Below are 21,680 nucleotides of genomic sequence, written 5' to 3'. Positions count from 1 at the left end.
AACCCTGTCTAAAAAACCAATAAATAAATAAGTAAAATAAAATATTGGTCTGGAGTATTGAGCCAAATATGGCTCAGCAGTTATGAAAACTTGCTGCTCTTCCAGAGGACCAGTTTGGTTCCCAGCCTGCATGTTGGATAGTTTACAGCTGCCTGTAATTCTGCTTCGAAGAGATTCAATGCTTTCTGACCCCGGCAGCACCTACACAAATGTATTCACTTACCAAAGCACACACACAAGCCAGGCAGTGATGGTACATGCCTTTAATCCCAGCACTTAGGAGGCAGAGCAGGTGTGTCTCTTTGAGTTCGAGGCCAGGCTGGTCAACAGTATGAGTTCCAGGACAGCCAGGACTGTTACACAGAGAAACCCTGTCTAAAAAATCATACACACATACACATGAATTTTTTTTTTTTATTAAATCTTAAAAGCCATGAGAGTTGAGTGCTGGCCAGGTCCTTCAGTGGGTGGGGCATTTGCTCACAGTCCTCACAACCTGAGTTAGATCTTGGACCTTACCAAGTAGCAGGAGACCTGACTCTTTGAGAGTTGTCCTCTGACCTCCGTAAGGGTGCCTTGAAATGTGTGAACACACACACAATATAAGAAAGAGAAGTATATTGAGGGGCTAAAGAAGAATAATTGAGGCACACTTGTTCTTACAGAGGACCCAGGTTCAGTTCCCAGTACCCACTTTGTAGCTCATAACCATAACAACAACAGTACTAGGGAATTCAAATCCCTCTTCTGACCTTGGGTTCCAGGCGTGCATGTACTGTACATATATACATGTAGGCAAAACACTTATACATATACAATAAGAGTATTGAGCCAGGTATGGTAATGCAAATGTATAAATCGGGACAAGGCACAAGGATCACAAATTCAAGATCAACCTAGGCTGCACAGAGAGATTTTTTTTTAACAGCCCTCCACAAAAAGAAAGGCAATGTAATAAAGGGTGAGGGAGGCATTGCTAAGTGGTATATCAAATCCAAATATAAAACTAGGAGTTTCTGCACTGTGAACTCTATTGAGTAAGATAGGCATGTTAATTTTTTGGAGCGGGGGTTCATTTTTGCATGTTAATTCTTTAGAACATTGTCAGTTGAAATTGTAAGCAACTACATATTTCTAAGAAAGTTAATGGGAAGGTTCAATAAACATGCAATTACCTCTTCCTCTCAGGAGTTGGCCGAGGAAAAGATATCTCCACCATCACAGGTCACCGTGGGAAAGACATCTCTACCATTTTGGATGAAGAACGAAAAGAAAATAAACGGCCTCAGAGGGCAGCTGCTGCTCGCAGGAAGAAACGCCGGCGACTTAATGATCTTGATAGTGATAGCAACCTAGATGAGGAAGAGAGTGAGGATGAATTCAAGATCAGTGACGGGTATGTGGCCTGCCTCGAGACCCAGTCTCTAGGTGCCAGCTAACACCGAGCTGGGTCCTGAGAGAGCCGTGGCTGTGCTATGCTGTGGCTTTTGCTCTTCCTTTTCAGGGGCAATCTGTATTTTCCAGATATTTAAAGCAGATTTGAGATTGCTTATTTTGATTCATTTAGTTTACAATTAAAGCTACGTTTATGGTTGTTTAATATTTAAAATTGTATTTAAATTTGATTAACTATAATTGAAGTTTTGTTTACCAAAATCTTTTCCTATACTACCTTCTGCTACCTCTTCCATCAGTAGTTTTTAATCAAGTGTGGGAAACTATAAAGAAGTAAGTAGTCTTCTCTGCTCTGTAGAGGTTTGGTAAGGGGTAATTAATCCGATATTAGGATTAGAATGGTGTCTATGCAAAACAAGTATAAACAGTATTGCGGAGTTTCTCCTGTTGACTCGGTAGTAGATGTAGTGGCAAGTATATAAACCACAGAAAAGTTGCTCTGCACTGCCTACCTCTGTAATGTAGGTAAAATAAAGTTAGGCTGGCTACAGAAGATAATTGCCTCCATCTAAAGGAGTCAGGGAACCCTCACAATAAGAAGTTAAGTTAGAATTAACATGTGGGGAATGACTATTTTGAGCAGCGTATGAGTTTAGAGGCAGGATGAGAGAAGAAAGCAACCCGAACAGAGATCCCACCACATGTTCAAATGTCAAGGAATATTTAGGAAACTCCCAGAAAAGCAAGAATATGAGGATGAAATAGAGAATGCTCTGGTAGAGCTGCAAGCAGAACATAAAAAAGAACAAGTTAAGGGTTTTTTCTGTCTTGTTTTTTGTCCTGCATACCAATTTGAACTTCGTTCTGAAAATGTTTAAATAAAAAAATACCCAAGGGGTTGGGGGATTTAGCTCAGTGGTAGAGTGCTTGCCTAGCAAGTGCAAGGCCCTGGGTTCGGTCCTCAGTTCCGGCGGGGAAAAATACCCCAAACGTTGAGGTGTGAGGTGAAAGGAAAGGTTGGGATACATACTAAGTGTCTGGTTTGGGTTATTGGCGGGTGAATGATTCTCAGTACCGGAGAGCTAGCAGGTAAAGGTGTTTGCCACTCAAGCCTGGCAGTCTTGTTTCAGTCTTCAGAAGCCAGTAAAGGTGGAAGGAGTTGTCGGCTGACTTCCACATGCAGGCACAAGTACCCCGTCCCTCCCATAAGAAGAAGTCAGAATTTTTGTATTCAAAAATGTATATAAGCCGGGCAGTGGTGGCGCACGCCTTTAATCCCAGCACTCGGGAGGGAGAGGCAAGTGGATCTTTGTGAGTGCGAGGCCAGCCTGGTCTACAGAGCGAGATCCAGGAGAGGCTCAAAGCTACACAGAGAAACCCTGTCTCGGAAAAAAAAAACGGGGGAGGGGGGGGGCTGGAGAGATGGCTCAGCAGCTAAAAGCACTGACTACTCTTCCAGAGGACCTGAGTTCAATTCCCAGCACCCACATAGCAGCTCACAGCTATCTGTAACTCTAGTTCCAGGGGTTCTGACACCTTCACACAGACACACACACAGGTACACCAATGCACATAAAATAAATCATTTAAAAAAAGATGTATATATTTGGCTGGTAGGTAGGAGAGGAGGGGGTTGGGAAATAATGAGCACTTTTAGGTACGTTGGATTTTAAGTGGTCAGTGAAGGAAGTTCATGTATGAAATTCAGCATCAGTTATCTTCATGGATATTCGTTTTAAACGCAGAAGTTGACATAATTTTCCAAATATGTCCTCAAATATTAATGTTTCACTGAATTCATTACAGTTTGTGATTGGAACTCTGAAAAACTGGTTATCACTTCTAACTGTAACATTACAAAACAAACACTGAGTACACCATCATGACGTATCTGCTTTTCCTGGACAGATCGCAGGATGAGTTTGTTGTGTCAGATGAAAATCCAGATGAAAGTGAAGAAGATCCCCCATCTAATGAGGACAGTGACACAGACTTCTGTAGCCGAAGACTGAGGCGGCATCCTTCTCGGCCCATGAGGCAGAGCAGGCGTTTGCGGAGAAAGACCCCAAAGAAAAAGTACTCTGATGATGATGAAGAGGAAGAAGAGTCTGAGGAGAATAGTAGAGACTCTGGTAAAAAATGCCTTCTGTCTGTATCAGAGCAACTCAATTGCTTCCTGGGACTTTTGGAGTTCCAAGGTGTTGGAATTGTATTCAACTGTGACATAGATCTCCTGATGAGACTCTGGAGTCCTTTTCTTATAAGACTTGCGAGTTTTCACATAACACGTCTCAGAAAATTCGTGTAAATTAACGTGTTACCTTCATGCCAGCTCTCTTAGAATATTAAATTGTGATAAATCCTATTGGGGCCAAGTATTTCTGAAAATATTTTGAGATATTGTAGAATGAATACCAGAACCAGTTCACTCCATGCACACCAGGGCTTCTTAAACTTTATTTTATTTTATTTACATAACTTCCAGTACTTAAGTATATGAAATAGATAATACAAGTCAAAAATTGACGAATAAATCATAAAAATATTTCTTTTTTTAGTGATCTATTTTTTCTGTGCATTGTTGTGGTATGTGTATGAGAGTGTTGGATCCCCTAGAACTGGAGTTAGAGACAGTGTGGGTGTTAGGAATTGAATCTGAGTCCTCTGGAAGAGCAGCCAATGCTCTTAACCACCGAGTCATCTCTCCAGACCCAAATAAATGTATTTTTAAGCCAGGCAGTGGTGGCACATGCCTTTAATCCCAGCATTCAGGAGGCAGAGGCAGGTGGATCTCTGAGTTTGAGGTTAGCCTGCTCTACAGAGCAAGTTCCAGGACAGCAACAAAACAAAACCAAAAAAAAAATGTAGTTTTAAAGATACTTTAGGTCTGTATATGGTGGTCCATGCCTATAATCTCAGCACTCAGGACGTAGAGGGAGGCAAATCATTATGCATTCAAGGCCAGCCTAGTTCATATAGTGAGTTCCAGGCCAGTCAGCACTACCATAGTAAAACCCTGTTGTCTTACAATTAAAAAAAACAAAACCAGAAGGATTGTTCATTGAGTATAGGCATATATTCCCGAGCCTGACAACCTTGGGTTTGATCTCCAAGATCCTTAACGGTGGAAGGAGAGAGCCATTTCCCTTAAGCTGTCCTTGACCTCCGAATGTTCATCATGGCATGATCATCACATGAGTTGCCCGTGCAAACACACACACACAGAATAAATAAATGGGGAAAAAAAGTTTAATTTAAATAAAATAATTACTTTGGAAACTTGATTTTACATAATTGTTGATAATGGATGTGCTTATTTTTACATGAAGAAAGCTTGTCTTTTTTTTTTCTCCCCCGCCGACCACGCCCCCCCCAAACCCCACCCCCCTGCCGAAAGCTTGTCTTAATCCAGTTGTCGCTTCAAGTCATAAAACATCTTCCCTGTTTCTCAGTTCATTTTGATTTTGTAATTGTCTGTGCTGAGACTACTGCTTCACAATACAAACTGGTAGAAGTGTCTTTTGGCTGGTTTTAAAAATTAGAAGTTCTGTTCTAATTCCACTCCAAAATTCATTTAAAATTTTTCTTTATAAAACTCAATTCAGAAATTCATTTTTAAACTCAAAACATTCTAACAGTGCAATCCAAAGACTAATTTGGTAATTACACACTGTGGAATGATAATAGAGAAATATTAAAAAACATGTTTGCTGTAATTAAACCATTATATCTTAGAATATATGTTTATTCTATGAGAATTTCATAATACAATCATAAAACGTACTTGATTATATTCACTCTTTCACTTCTCCCCAACTCTTCCTGGATCCACCCTCTCCCCACTTCCAGCCATATGGTATGTCTTTTTTTATTATTTTTATTATTTATTATTATTATATATTTTTATTATTTAAGTCCACCAAATCCAGTCTGTGTGGCCCATGTGTTCATGGGTTTAGGGCCATCCATTGGAACACGTCTATCTGGTGCCCACCCTTAACCAAAAACTGACTTTCTCTACCCCAGAAACCCTCAATAGCTCCTCAGTTCCTCAGTTCATGAGCCCTTCCCCCTGGATGCTCGAAAGTTTACTGAATTGATCTTATGCAGAGATGCACAGCTCTGAGTTCAAGTACAGTATCCTCGCGTGTCCAGAAAACAGCTCGGCTCAGGTCCTCCCCAACTTCTGGCTTCCACAGTCTTTCCACCAGCTCTTCTGGGATGTTCCCTGATCCTGAGGGGAAGCGGGTGTGATGGAGATGTCCTGTGTGTAGCTAGGCACTCCACACTTCTTCTCTGCGCTCTTACCAACTGGTTGTTCTCAATTGAATGTAATATGGAGTGTTGGAAAATAGATATTAACAACTTTCCCCCTCCTTTTGGCATTGCTGGGGATCGAGTACCAGGCAAGCGCTCTACCTTTGAACTGCACATCCAACCATCTCCTCATCGCCCTTTATCTCCTCTCCCTTCTCCTGCTGTCTTATTTTCTTTTACCTTGGGAAGTAACTGATACTAGTATCCAGTTGTGAGGCTGGGGCTGTTTGTTGATGCTTGCCTGGCATGCTTGAAGCACTGCTGCATATGGAGGTAGACACTGGTAATCCCAGGACTCAGAAAGTGGTGGGAAGAGGAGCAGAATTTCAAGGCTAGCCTGGGCTAAGGACCTGGTCTCAAAAAAACACAAGTGTACATTTGTGATATTTGGCAAACTGATTTTTTTTTTTTAAAGAAAATAAGGTTTATAAAACTTGCTCAACTAAAATGTTTACAACTCAACTCTATTAACACCATATTTTTACAGCCTAAGCTTGTTAAACTACCAATGGATTTCAGTTTTGTCCTTCCTTGTTCCCCTCCTTTCTTTTTTCTAAACAGAAAGTGACTTTAGTGAAGACTTCAGTGATGATTTTGTAGAAACCCGGCGAAGGCGATCAAGGAGGAACCAGAAAAGACAAATTAACTACAAAGAAGATTCAGAAAGTGATGGTTCCCAGAAAAGCATACGACGTGGTAAAGAAATCCGACGAGTTCACAAGCGCAGACTCTCCAGCTCAGAGAGTGAAGGTAAATGCCGCCTCCTGTGTGTGGGAGGAGGGCAGGAAAAATGGACGTTGCATCGAAAGAACATTCGGGCTTGTGATGATGTGCTTGGTTTTTTTGTTGTTGTTATTGGAGACAGGGTTTCTCTGAACTCACTCTGTAGACCAGACTGGCCCTGAACTCCAGAGATCCACTTGCCTCTGCCTCCCGAGTGTTGGGATTAAAGGCGTGCTCCACCACTGCCTGGCTGATTTTTTTTTTTTTTAATTCATATAATCACTAGCATCATTGGGATGAATCTTAGTACTTTTCTCCCATTTATTAATTATAATTTAAACCACTCTTGACAGGATGCTAATTTTTAAGTCACTCTTATTTATTCATGTATATATGAGTGCTCTGTTTTCATGTATGCCTACATGACAGAAGAGGTCATCAGATCCCACTATAGATGTTTGGTTGTGAGCCACCATGTGGTGGCTGGGAATTAAACTCAGAACCCCTGGAAGAGCAGCTGGTGCTCTTAACCGCTGAGCCATCTCTCCAGCCCCCAGATGCTAATTTTGAAGGGTTCCATTATATTAAGGTCTTCTGCCTGGCTTTGTGAGTCACTCTGCCCCTGTTTGTTGTTGTTTATTCTGAAGTCACCTCTCCTGCCCTGAGGAGCTGAGCACTTTCAGACCACCGTGTCTGTGGTCCTTCCCTCTTTCACTGTCAGTCTCAGCTGGGGTCTGTTTTCGGTTATAGCTAGAGCTGTGCTTTACCAGAAGTGTAGGAGAAGCTATAAAATATTCATTTGTGGGGCTGGAGAGGTGGCTCGGTGGTTTAGAGAACTTACTGTTCATCCAGAGGACTCAAGTTAGTTCCTAACATCCACATCAGGCCTCTCCCTCCAGCTTCAGGGAAGCTTCTCAGGACTGTAAATACCAGCACACGTGCCTTACACTCACACAGACACACATATATACATACAAAAAAGAGAAATCTTTTCAAAATTGTCATGGGGGCCTGGCCTTGGTGGCGCACACCTTTAATCCCAGCACTCCAGAGGCAGAGGCAGGCGGATCTCTGTGAGTTCGAGGCCAGCCTGAGCTACAGAGTAAGTTCCAGGACAGCCAGGACTGTTTCACAGAGAAACCCTGTCTTGGGGGAAAAAAAAAATGTTTTTAATAGGAATTTGTGATTTCCACTTCATTTGTTAACCCAGACCTCTTTCTAAATTCATTTTAAATGACCTTGACTCTTACCTCCCACCTTTTTAAAGCATTTAATCTATCATTGTTTGTGATCTGTTTTGAATATTGTTTTTACAAATTAGACATGAAATAGAGTTTGAGAGTAGGAGAGCAGGAAAAAAATATGTGGATGTAGGAGTCTAAAGGAGTTGGCTTTAGTCTTGAGCATATTCACGTCATAAAAATAAAACTAAATTCATTAATCCAGCCATTAAATATGAATATTTTTGAACTAGGCCCTGGTATAAGTTCTAGGAATTGGACAGAACAAAATAGCCCTCATGTAACTTTTGAGGTAGGTGGAAAGATAATAAAATAAATATTAGAATATAAGATATTAGAAGAAGAGGGTTTAGAAGAATAGAATTTCAGATTTCCTCATTGAGAAAGACAATATTTAGGGGACAAATTTAGGACTTAGTGGTAGAATACTTGCTCAGCATGTATGAGACCCTAGTTTTTGGTTCCAGCACCATACACACACACACACACACACACACACACACACACACACACACACACACACCCCCTAAGCTAACTGTACCCAGCACATTCAGGGAACAGAAGAAGTTCAGGGTTGTTAGAACAAGAATAAGAGAGAAGTCAGCAAGCTACAGTACACATGGTTCTATAAATAAACATTTTTTACAGATCAGATTTTATTAGAAGATGGTCATATCTGTTTATTTACATATTGTCTATAGCTGCCTTATTTTAAAAAAAATGAATAGTTCTGATAGAACATGGAGGTCTCACCTGAACCCCCACCCCCCAGAAAAACAATTGGTAATCTCAGATAAAGAGCGTAGCTGTCTAACTGGATTTTTGCAATGATGGGGATATTCTGTATCCATGCTGGCTAATTCAGTAAGCATTAACCCCATGTGGCTGTAAAACACTTGAAATGTCGCTGGCTTGAGCATGGAACTCATTTTTGTTTAATTTTAATTAATTTAAAATAACCACATGACTAGTGTCTATTGTATTAAGTGGATAGGCCATTGTGTGGATTGTGGATTTATTCTGTGTGAGATGGGAAATACTTAGATTTTGAGCAGTGCAGTGTATTCTAATTTGCTAGAGTACCCATATTATCAATAAATTGAAGAGGGAGAACAAGGCAGTAGCTTGGAGAGCAGTAGTCCAGGGATGAGATGATGCTGGGTGGAAGTAGGTCCATAGCTGGAAGAGTCAAAAGTTATCAAAGTAAGGATAGCTTTGTTTTTTAAGATTTACTTTTATTTATTTGGGGTGTGTGTGTGTGTGTGTGTGTGTGTGTGTGTGTTTTATTTCCTAATGCCTGTGGACACCAAAAGAAATCTCAGATCCCTGGAATTACATGTGGTTGTCAGTGCTGGGAACTGAACCTAGGTCCTCATCAAGAGCAAGAGCAGCAAGTGCGCTTAACTGCTGGGCCACTGCTCCAGCTTTCCAAGGATAAGTTTTGATAGTAGACCAAAAGAAATCAAGAACTAAACAGCTTTAAGAACCGAAAGGCCTTTGGGAGCTGTTTTGTTTACATTAGACTTAAGATGCCTTTTAGATATTCAAACATACATGTTGAAGAGGCAGTTTGACTAATCTGTAATTGTAATTTAGTGATTGCCTAAAATAAGAGCCTCATCAGTTATGTGTAGCCACAAGACTGGGTGAGGTGACTCACAAAGCAAGCACAGACCACACTAAGACATTCACAGTCTACCAGAGGAGTTTAATATTTATCCTCAAATGTTTGCTATGGTGTACAGAGTGATGCCCAGTAATTTGCTTTTGGTTTTTGGTGGTTTGAGAATGATTTCATATAACGCAGGCTGGCCTTGAACTTATGATCTTCCTATATTTGCCAAGTATGAGGATTACCGGTCTATACCACCATGCATTCCTGAAGGTTTTTGTTTGTTTGTTTTGTTTTGTTTTTTGACACAGGGTTTCTCTGTGTAACTTTGGAGCCTGTCCTGGAACTTGCTATGTAGACCAGGCTGGCCTCAGACATACAGAGATCCGCCTGCCTTTGCTTCCCTAGTGCTGGGATTAAAGTATGCGCCACCACCATGCAGCTGCATTCCTGTAGTTTTAATCTTTCCTTATTAATATGTTTATATGACTCCTCAATTTTAGGAATAAAGAGAAGGAGTTTCTCAATTTGTGGCCAGTTTACCTTCACTTAATTCAAGGACCATCAGACCCTCTTCTTCCACTCCCCTAGGAAATCTGCTTTTTCCTAAAATCAGGAGTAAAATACACAGTAGATCTTATTGAGCATTGTTACAGGTGGTGGTGGTAGTTAGATGTCTACCAGTCTATTTATTACAGAGCCATATTTTCCTAAGAGCAGAGCATGGGGTGGATGTGGAAAAGGAGTACTTGAATGTGCTTATTGTTGACTGTGCCAACAGCTTAAATATCTGTTTATTCTAGAGAGCTATATGTCCAAGAACTCTGAAGATGAAGAGCTAACAAAAGAATCAAAGAGGTCTGTTCGAAAACGGGGCCGAAGCACAGATGAATATTCAGAAGCCGATGAGGATGATGAAGAGGAAGGCAAACCATCCCGCAAGCGGCTACACCGTATTGAGACGGATGAGGAGAGCTGTGACAATGCTCGAGGAGATGCAGAACAGCCTGCTCCTGACAGCCAGCCCAGGGTCCTGCCCTCAGAGCAGGAGAGCAGCAAGAAGCCCTATCGGATAGAGAGTGATGAGGAAGAGGACTTTGAAAACGTGGGCAAAGTAGGGAGCCCATTGGACTACAGCTTAGTGGACTTGCCTTCCACCAATGGACAGAGCCCTGGCAAAGCCATTGAGAACTTGATGGGCAAGCCATCTGAAAAGTCCCAGACCCCCAAGGACAGCGGCACGGCCAGTGCAAGCCTAGCCCCGAATGGGACAAGTGGGGGTCAGGAGGTGGGGGCGCCGGAAGAGGATGAAGATGAGCTTCTGCGAGTGACTGACCTTGTTGATTATGTCTGTAACAGTGAACAGTTATAAGACTTCTTTCCATTTTTGTGCTAATTTATTCCACGGTAGCTCTCACACCAGCGGGCCAGTTAGTAAAAGCTGTTTAATTTTTCCTAGAAAACTCCACTACAGAACGACTTTTTAGAAGAAAAATTTCAACGAATCCCAAAGTCTTTCTGTGAAGTGACCAGTTTTGAACTTTGAAGATTAATAATTGCTGTAAATTCCTTTTGATTTTCTTTTTCCAAGTTCATGGTCCTTGGTAATTTCATTCATGGGAAAAAAAATCTTATTATAATAACAACAAAGATTTGTATATTTTTGACTTTATATTTCCTGAGCTCTCCTGACTTTGTGAATAGGGTAGATATGAATGCATTCCAAATCTGTGAGGGCCCAAAACATAATTTAGGGTGGGAGAAAGAAAGCACTTGGGCTTTAGCTTTTCATATTAAATATATATTATATTTAAACATTCATGGCATAGATGATGATTAACAAACTGTTCAAAAGTTCAAGTCTGTACTGTTGCAGTTTGAGAATTGTAGATACAACATCATACATACGTCACTTAGTAATAGCCTTCGTGAAATCAATTTGTTTACTATTGGAGTTACCATTACCACACTTTAAATAAAGAAGAGACCATGGAAGTACCATCATAAAATCACTTTAACCTAAGTTTCTGTTATAGCAGAGTTTCTTGTTTTAAAAAAAGCAAAAACACAAAATCATCTGAAAAGCATTTGTATAGTAAATTGTATTAATGAAGCTTTGAAAACCAGATTGTGCTAGAAGGAAGTCTTAAGTAGCTTTTATGCTGTGGTAATATGATGGCCTCTATTACACTGTGTCCAGTGAGGAATTAGTGAAGTGAATGTGGGCTTTCCTAAAATGCAGGTACACTATAAACTTTGCCAGGAATGTTAACTCTTCTGGCCATATGGTGTTAGCTGTCTGATATGTCATTATGAATATAATCCATCTAAATATAACGTGGAGATGCTGAGTTGACAATGGTGTTTAGCACATTGGAAGACTGAGAAGGAATTTTCAGGTGAATTTTAACTGGTCTGTTCTTGCCCTTAGTATCTACTTCAAATTGAAGTCTACAGACAAAGCAGTTCCTTTGGGAGGTTTTTAGTTTTGAGTTTAATCGTGTGTGTGTGTGTGTGTGTGTGTGTGTGTGTGTGTGTGTGTGTGTGTGTGTGTGTGTGTGTGTGTTGGAATTTTCTATCTCCCTGGATACATTAGCAGGGTTTGAATGTAGTTCTGGCCTTTGGCCATTATATACTTCTATTGAAATCCATTAATAGTTACACAACCAACAGAACTGAGTGAGAACCGCTGACATACTTAACAGTCCTAACTTCCATTTTAAACATCTCAACCCTTTAAGGATTCGCCCTTTGCTTCAAGAATAGGCGGTTTCTAATTAAACAGTGTAACATAGCTGACACTAAACTAGGAACTTTATCTTGGTTTCTGTTACCGTTGTGGAGTTTCGGGCACAGCCCTAACCCTGTACAGCTATAGCATTTGGGAGTCTTCTTGCCTGGCACATTCTGAAGCCTTCAGCACTGCTTCGGGCTGTGCTTTTGCCCGGGGATTCGGGTTTCCTGTTCCACTGTTGTCTGTTGCCGGCAATAGATGTGCCGTACCTGCTGCTGGCCCAAGGAACTTCGTTTTTCTTTTCAGATGAAGCATTATATGTGGTAGTCAGTCTACAGTAAACTACTTCCTTTTCATTATTAAAAGTTGGCGTTAGACTTGCATCCTCAAGACCTCTCTGGAAACTTTATGCTCCTAATTTCTGTTCCTCGACAGACACTGCCCTTAAATCTTACCTTCTGGCCTTTAAAGTGTAGTGCTGATTTTTTTTCAGTTACTGGTTTTCTGTTTCGCTTTAGTTCTGTAGAATTTGACCGATGATATTTTTGCTTTGTTTCTAGTGATGCACTCGTATTTGTGTAACAATGAAACAATGAAAGCAGCCTAAAAAAATCAAAACCAAAACCGAGGGTGCAGCAGGTGCTGCTCCAGAACCAGCTGTGGGCTTATCTTGAAACAGTATTGTGCTGGAAGGACAGGGTGGGCTTACAGTCACACAAGTAAAGGACTAAAAAGGAGCCACATTCACTTGTAAAACTTCCTTTCTAGCTGTTGTTTTATTTGAAAATCAGCTAAGTGAACTTTTTAACTGTCTAGAACAGACAGGCAGAAGGATTCCTACTAGTGCATGGTGAACGGGTTCCTGCCACCCAGTCTCAGGTTTCAGTCCTGCAGCCAGTTAAAGCCACTGTGGTGTAGAAACTCTCCCATGTGCCTGTCTCTACCTCTGCACACACCAGCTCTTGCATCCACCTATCAATTCTACTCATCCTTTATACAGATGATTAGAAATAGTAAATGGGTAGCTAATGCAACAGCATGCGGAATGTGAAGTCACTTCTGTTATGGAAAACCCATGGTAATTTTTACAGTAAAGACTGAGTATTCCACTTAGCAAAATGTCCCAGTGACAGGGGTTTCAAAACCACTTCGTGCTACCTGATCCTTACTAAACTTGAGTGTCAACTTGATACTGAGTGTCTCCCTTCTAACCTTACATTCTCATTAAACCAACTGGCTATCAGTAGTAATCCAGGCAGCTAGTCCATACTAATTCTTAGTATCCAGAGAGTTCTGCTGCTTGGCCTTTTCTGTTGTTTCTGTTCATCCTGGAGATAGAATCCAGGGCCTCATGCATGCTGGGTAGAACTCCTGCCCTGTTTAGTGTTTGGATTCAGTCCGTCAGAGTCTGTTATCTCTCAGAAAAACTCACTTGGAAGATGCTCCCGATGAGGTTTCTGTTGCTGCTGTCAAAGTCAATGTTCTGTATAAAAAACTCCGATACAACCAGTAAGAACTGGAGGATGGAAAGGAAACAGTCGTGTAGGGGTGGACTATCTTCAGTCCATGATAGATTCAGATTTACAATAGATCTATAGAATGTCTACTTTCTCTAACTTCAGTGACCCCCTCCTACCTTTGAAATACAAGTGTTGAACTTGTATCAAAGGGCTCCCGGTATCAGACTCAGTCTACAGCATATGCATTATGCGAAGATACAGTGTAGTGTTCACAGTGTTTAGTTTGCCATTTCAGTAAACTTTGAAAACTAGCCATATTTTTACAGTTCAAGAGCTTAAAATTGAAATAACGTAGGAAAAGGACTCAGACTGGTTTGCTTGTACCTGTGCGATGACGAGATAGTGTTTACTGTAGAATGTTACTGCAGAGTGATGTGTTTTCAACAATACACGTAATACATTGAGGTGGTTTCCTTGACATCTTTTTCCAGTTGGTCAAGGTTGCAGATTCAGAGGATAAAAAGGCGTTTCATTAAGGATTAATTCTTGTTTACTGGTAACTTATTTTTTAAAAAGTGATCTGCCAAAGAACCAAGAACTTCAGAATACTAATGAAATTAATTATTGTGGGGAAAAGGATTTTTAAAAGAATGTTATTCACTTTTCACTTTCTAGTTGATAGAACCTATCCTATATAGTAATAGACATTTAAGCAAAGTACATATATTAAGAAAAATGTGGACACTTACTTGTTTAAATTGAGATTTAAAATGATGGTGAATGTGTTAGTAATTTTTAAGTGGTATGGATGGAGGTGTTAGTCACTCACTGATTGTTCTACCAGAAGATAAAAAGCACCTAACAAATTTTTAACACTCAGATAATGCTGTGACTCCACTGCCAGCTGCCATAGCGGAGCAGGTCTCTAGTTCAGGGTAGTGTCTCAGCTTTAGAACAAGTGTTCAAAGAAAAAGACTTTTCTTAAGAGGAAATGTGTGTATACACCTGTTCTGGAGAACTACTAGAATGCTGAATTCATCATGAACTGACTTATAAAAATATAAGGCAAATAGTTGTGACAAAATTATGAATATGATTCAATTATAGAAAGTTTAGAGAAAAAATAGTTTTTCTTGTTGGTTTGACATTCTCTAAATATATTTCTGGTTCTCTTAAGAAGCAGAGAATGCCAAGACCACATGTATGCTGTAATCTACATAGTCCTTGTCTGTGTTAATATGATCCATTATTGAACTCTCAGATAAAATTCATTCCCATTTTATCCACCATTCCCAATGTCAGCCTTGGAAGTGGCAAGCTAACTGCTGGTTTATTTCCTCACCGTTCCTATCTGGATCCTGAAAGAAAAGGCCTTTGCTTTCATCAGTTTGTATTTTTTTGTTTTATTTATTTTTTATTTTTTGGTTTTTCAAGACAGGGTTTCCTCTGCATAGCCCTGGCTGTTCTGGAACTCACTCTGTTGACCAGGCTGGCCTCAAACTCACAGAGATCCACACCTGGCTCTGCCTCCTGAGTGCTGGGGTTAAAGGCATGTCGTGTGCCACCACCGCCAGCTTCATCCAGTTTTTAAACTGGGTTATTGTGTTATTCTTCCACTTAATTTTCAAACTATTTCAATCCAACTTAAATGATTTACCATTTTTTGAGTGCCAAGGTTTGCTAGGTAACTGGCTGCATAACTGAGGGTAAGTCATCCCATATCATAAGCCAAAATAAGGTAGACTTAGTATGGAACCACTTTAGATTGTACACTCACCACCTGTCACTCTTACAAACCCTCTCAGAAGTTGATTAGAACAGAGTTAGTTCCCCTGACGTTTTCCACTCTTTGGGTCATGTACACAACTCCCTGCCCCATTTCACATTTATACCACTCTGCTCTGGGAGACACTGTTCTGGTACCCTTACTATAGTCTTTTCAGTTCCTGGAGGTGTTGTTTCTATCTTGACATTTTACATATGTCTATCCTATACACAATATGTGAAAGAACATAACAAACCACCAGATGAATAGGGATTTACGAAGCTCTAGACATTTTGAATAAGGAAAAAAATTAAGGAACTATATTTGTGGGTTTTTTTCTTTTTTTTTTTTTTTTTTTTTTTTTTTTGCCAAACTAGTACAAGCTAGAAAATGTGCAAAGGACTAAATAACCTGCCTTGTTCTTTTTGCCACTGGATGATATAAGTTAAGAATGAGCTTGTTTAACTATATATTTCCTTGACTTTCATCAGTTTCAGAAGGAGTCTAACTTAAGTGTTTGGGGTTTGTTTGATCTGTATTTATTGCATCCTGGCCATAGGCCAGGAGCCTGCATGTTATGTTTATGGACAGCCAGAACACAGTCATTGTGGAACTTAATGGCTCAAGATCTTCTAAATCATTTAACTTATTTTGTACGTTGCAAAAAAAGGAAAAAAAAGTTTATTTTGCTTGAGAGTCACATTTTTTTATAATTGTACAGCTTTTAAGGGATGGGAGGTGGGAAGATACCCTAAAATAGGGTGTAGATTTTCACAGTTGTGTTTATGCTAGAGCATCTACAGGAGCACTATGTAATTAAACCTCAAATTGTTTCAACACCTTGTGCCATGGTCGTCTTCGTCCTGTTGCCCTTTAGCCGAGGTGGTGCATATCAGTATTGCACTGCGGTACGGCCAGCCCTTGAGATTAGAGAAAACCTTTTCCCAAAGCTTTCATACCATTGCATGAGTGTACCCCCCAGCCACACACACACACACACACACACAGTTTATATTAGTGTAAATGGATCATCGGGATCAGTACAGCTGCAACATCCCAAATCTGGCAATCGGCAGCATATTCTTTCGGTGCATGACTTTGTGGTGCCTGTCTAGAGTATTGTTGATGTTGGTGTGTTTTGTTCTCTTATCAAAGTAGCTTCTTGACCATAGTATCTGGATAGTATCTTGCCTAAAACTCTCATGGGGTTCTATGTGCACTTTAAGAAGGGATGTCCTATGTTGAGATGGAGGTGGGAACGAGGCAGGGCTAGTTTCTTTATGTGTAAAAGAAGGAAAAATTAGAATTGTCTGACTATTCCATAGACTTACCCAACTCCACACAAATAACTTGCTGAAACTTGGCAGGGAGGGACATCACATTCAGTTTTCACTCCCTCCTTATTTGGTAAGTAATTTGCAATCTCTTACAACTGCTGGCAGTCTGCATGGCACATTTTACCATGCTGTCAGCATACCTTTTAAAATGCCAGGACTTCTTTTTGCTATCTGGTAATTTTACCATTCTAATTTACTACCTGTATAGCATAACTTCTTATAAGGAATTAAATTCATCTAATTGTGTCATAATTTCTAGGTAACCTTCACCTGTTAACTAATTTGGGAAATTATTTCCTTTCCTGTCTTCACCCATTTAGAAGCTTAGGGACCATGAATTTCAATGTGAAGAGTACAAATTCCAGATAAGAGTTTGTAAATTGTGTTATTTTTGAATCTCACTTTGATTTTATAAAGTAGTAACTAAGTTCCAGGAAGCATCCATTCAGAACATGTCTTGGATTTTCAGATGTGCTTAAATGAAATACTTTATTTTCCCTATGCATAAAATAAAAAATATTGGGATAGTTCTCAAAATACTGTTTTTAGATGAGAGTGAAACAGAAGCTCCAAGATTCTCTCAGACTAACTCTTGCTGTCTCAGGACCATGCTGTTAGTCACAGAGAGGCTGTCGTGCACTGTCACAGAATGTGGCACTGCATGTGTGAATCACATGCAAAAATCTGAAAACTGGAAACATGATTCTGATAACACAAGTCGAGTCTGTGTATGAAAAGTATGGCAGGCCCTGAGAGCGCAAAGCTTCAGGAGTGGTAGAACTGCAGTGCATCGTTGTTTAAATACAATATTCCTTGTGACAACCCAAATGTGTCGTGGCTGTTGCCAATATTTTCGTTAACAAAATGTTGAATGTCTCATTACAGTCTGGTCAGAATTCTCAGTGTAATAAGCCAGGCCTAAGCCATTTTACAGCTATTGGCCTAACTGTAACTTTTTTTCAAAATGTTTTATTATAATACTTGTCATTTCTTTCACTTAATATATGTCAATTGTCATAATAAAAAGTTGAAATAAGTTGATGTACTTAGCATTGTGTTTGAAAACTTAGTTTATGTTAAATTTTGTGGCATTCTAGGAAGGTCAGAATTTTCAATAACTGGTTTATAAAGGGTTAAGATGGTCTGTATCACCCAGGAATAGACCATTATTCATGATCTAGAAAGCAAATTTGCAAGTAGATCAACTTCCTCAAGCGAGTTAAGGCTAGTTATCAGCTCGGTCTGTACAAACATGGCAGCACCATTCTTGGTCATGTTACTTGGCCTCTGGAGCTCACATATTACAGAGCCCAGGGTTTTGTTCTGCACAGCTCTCTGGGAGCACAGCTATACTACAAGTCAGCAGCATAGGGCAAAGGTTTTCAGTTCCTCTCCTGGCTGGGGTGTGGTGTGTGTGTGTGTTTGAGGGACCACAAAAGAAACAGAGTGTGAGTCTCATCGAAATTCTTACGTTTTTCTTCTCTTAGAGTACCTAAACTGAAGTTTTGTTTTGTTTTAGCCGGCAAGCTAGCAGCATTCATCGCTACTTGAAATTCTGACGCTAAACTAATGGGTTAACATTTAGGATGTAAAGAATGTAAAGAATGTGAATCAGGATTTCACTTAATGGAATGAATGGTGGCTTACGATAGTAAGAAAATGATCAGTTATATTTACAACTTGAGATTTTTAAACAATTCAGCCAAGTTGTGATAGTGCCCTGGCGGCCTTAACAGTTCAGTATATTTTTAAATCTGTTTTTATTTGATGTGTATGGACGGCTTGTCTGCATGTCCCCGTCAACCATTTGCGTGCATGGTGTCCTTGGAGGTCAGAAGAGGGCATCAGATCCCCTAAACTGAACAGTTGTGAACCATCATGTAGGTGCCTGGAACTGAACCTGGTTCCTCTGGAAGAGCAGCTAGTGCTCTTGACTGCTGAGCAATCTCTCCAAAGCACAGCCCTAAATTCACGGAGTCTTAGCTGAGCGTGGGGCTAGAACATAGCTGTTAACTTTTATCTTAGATTAAGAAATCAGAGCATGGTTTCTTTTAAAAACTAAGGTTTAATTCACTAAATGGCAGTCATTTAGTGGACGTGGAGTTATAATAAAACTATTTTAATGAAATTACATGTTAGCTGTTAGGACCCTTCTGGATAAGGTAAATGCTTATGTAATTTTGACTGAATGAGTTCTTTGCAATTATTAAAAGTCTACATGACAATCAAAAAGAGAACACTAAGAGGATGTGACCTATGTACACGTTAGTGCATACAGTCATATCCTGTAGGAAAAGTTAGCTAGAACCTACAGTACATGTTCACAGTATGGGCCACCTTCCTCTTCAGTAACTCTTGCCCGTTTCCGAGCCACCTGACCTAAATTTCCATCTTCCTCTCTAGCCTGTCTCCAAGAAGACGGCAGCTGCCTGTCGTCTGTGTGTCCTTTACCTGGAAGCAGCTCTCTGTCTGTGTGTCCTTTACCTGGAAGCAGCTGCCTGTCTGTGTATCCTTTACCTGGAAGCAGCTGCCTGTCTGTGTGCCCTTTACCTGGAAGCAGCTGCCTGTCTGTGTGTCCTTTACCTGGAAGCAGCTGCCTGTCTGTGTGTCCTTTACCTGGAAGCAGCTGCCTGTCTGTGTGTCCTTTACCTGGAAGCAGCTCCCTGTCTGTGTGTCCTTTACCCGGTAGCTTTCCTCTTACCTTTGGGTCTTTCACATCTCAGTTCTCTTTTGAGTGTTCCTATGCAATGTTCTTCCTTCAAGGTTGAAAAAAATGGTATCTTTCCATTTAATCTGTCTTCTAATTATATTTTGTTTGATTTTTCAGTGTTTAAAATAAACAGATCATGGAACTGTTAAACTGTACTTAGAAATTCTTACAAAAATAAACTAGTTTCTAAGAGAAATTCCAAGAAACCAACAGCTGAATTCCCTCCTCAGAAACAACTGTTACAGATAGCTGACCTAACAGAAGAGAAAGCCGCTCCCCCCTGGCTTTGTTTTCTGGTTTTCTGTTGAATGGCTGTTTTGTCTGCTCTTTGACGTCTGCTTAGTAGCGGAGCACCTGTAATTATACCATGACCTCTCGAAACAAAACAGATTTTATTCTACTGTAGGGGCCAAACAAAGAACTTAATGATGATAAAATTTCACTAGAACATGTGCCTTGGTTCTAATAGTAATTTTTTCTAGTAACAATGGGTTTGTAAGCTTAATTCTATTACAAAAACTATATAACGCTGTTATCTTTCTAGGCCTGCCAATTGTTTCCAGGTGATGGTTGACATTAAATGCTGGAGTCTGAATCAAAGGACAGGAATAATTACTAGGGCACAGTGGTCCGCTGCAATAACAACACTCAGGAGACATAGGTAGGGGACACAAGTTGGAGGCCAGCCTGGGCTACACAATAAGTGCTAGAAGTCCTCAGCAAGTCACTTCTTCTGATCTTAATTGTAGCTGTAAATGGACTAAACAGCTACCCTGCCTACCCTCACAAAATTACTATAAAGGGATACTGAGTGAGGAAATCATTCTTTTAAAAAGTAAAACACTGTACAAATGTAAAGTGTATGATATCCATAGGGATTTATATGAGAAGCAAAAAATACAAACCTTCCTCTTTCAGTACTTGATGCTAGTCTGTTTGACACATTTGCTTAACCACCTCCTCTGCCTGGTACTATAGTGAGTGCTTGAAGGATCCTTCGCAGAGCTAAGATCCCTTTCTTCAGTTATCATCTTGAATAAAATGTTTTGCCATTGGTCTGTCACTATGTAAAAATGACTAAGACAAGTTGATAAGAAATTATTATATTGCCGGGTGGTGGTGGTGCACGGCCGGGCGGTGGTGGCGCTAGCCTTTAATCCCAGCACTCGGGAGGCAGAGCCAGGCGGATCTCTGTGAGTTCGAGGCCAGCCTGGTCTCCAAAGCGAGTTCCAGGAAAGGCGCAAAGCTACACAGAGAAACCCTGTCTCGAAAAACCAAAAAAAAAAAAAAAAAAAGAAATTATTATATTGGTTTTAGCCAGTTCTCTCCTGTCATACATGGGAATTCCATTTCTGAGCAAAGCACTGGTTATTTCATCAAATAAGTGCCTTAGAGAAAATCTCAAATTAGATTCATAGGCTACTTTTCTTCTTTTTAATACTGGGGATTCAACCTGGGGCCTCACACATGCTGGGCCAACGCTCTGCCTGAACTGTATCTGCTGCCCTTGGAACCAACTCCGAAAACCTCTTTCTGAATTCTCCTACTTAGAAATATAAGGCTGCATCTACCCAGCTTTGGCAACTGGAAATTTAGAAATGATATTTGACCTCTCTTTTTGGGCTGTTCTTGTCTACACCTTCACAAACTCTTCCTCTCAATCTCTATCCAAAGCATGCGGATTTTAACCCTGAGAGAGCTCTAAACCTATCCTCATCCCCACCCTTAGTGCCGCATTCTGTCCCATACCAGGGCAACACCTTCTCGTTCCTGTTCGTGCCTCTCTCCTAGTCTCACTACCAACAAACTAACCAGATTTAAAACCTTAACACTTGGGACTGGAGAGATGGATCAGCCTGTGAGAGCGCCTAGTAACTTCTGTAGAGGACACAGATGGGATCATAGCACCCATGCAGGGTGGCTTACAACTGCCTCTAACTTGAGCTCCAGGAGATCCAATGCCCTCTTCTGGATTCTGTGGGCACCTACACTTACATGCTACACTACACACACACACACACACACACACACACAGTTAAAAAATAAAAATAAATCTTAAAAAAAAAATCCCCAAACTAAAGACTCCTCTGTTGCAAAGATACCAAGAAGAAAAAAAAACAAAGTAAAAGAAAAACAAAATTCTTATCCAATCCTACATGTTATGTCATAAAACAGCCCTAATCCCATAGCTATTACAATTTTATAGTTAAAAAAAAAAAAAAAGTGGAGTCTAGAGATCGGCTGAATTCCATCCACTAGGTCTCTTATTACCGAAGTCTAGTTTGTGAGTTTAATGCCTCAGGTCTCGTGTGTAAAACGGGGTCAGTAATAGAAAACTTGTTCATATTACTTATCATAAAGAAAAAAAAACGTGAATTGAGTGGGT

The 21,680-nt window shown here is 40.3% G+C and overlaps 1 protein-coding gene across 1 annotated transcript in view; it reads left to right on the top strand.

Moving 5' to 3' along the window:
• The window catches only part of Rsf1 (remodeling and spacing factor 1), a 125,490-nt gene extending 107,865 nt beyond the window's left edge, over positions 1 to 17,625 (top strand). The window contains 4 exon segments of the mRNA XM_052714832.1: positions 1,189 to 1,396; positions 3,304 to 3,527; positions 6,274 to 6,462; positions 10,092 to 17,625. Coding sequence (XP_052570792.1) covers positions 1,189 to 1,396; positions 3,304 to 3,527; positions 6,274 to 6,462; positions 10,092 to 10,660 — 1,190 coding nt within the window. The 3' untranslated portion in view covers positions 10,661 to 17,625.
• Positions 17,626 to 21,680: the final 4,055 nt, after the last annotated feature.

This window comes from Peromyscus californicus, unplaced genomic scaffold (assembly GCF_007827085.1).
Source record: "Peromyscus californicus insignis strain IS unplaced genomic scaffold, ASM782708v3 Scaffold_4__1_contigs__length_199733344, whole genome shotgun sequence".
NCBI lineage: Eukaryota > Metazoa > Chordata > Mammalia > Rodentia > Cricetidae > Peromyscus > Peromyscus californicus.
The sequence above is the reverse complement of the archived record's forward strand: the minus strand, read 5'-3'. Positions and strand labels throughout refer to the sequence as shown.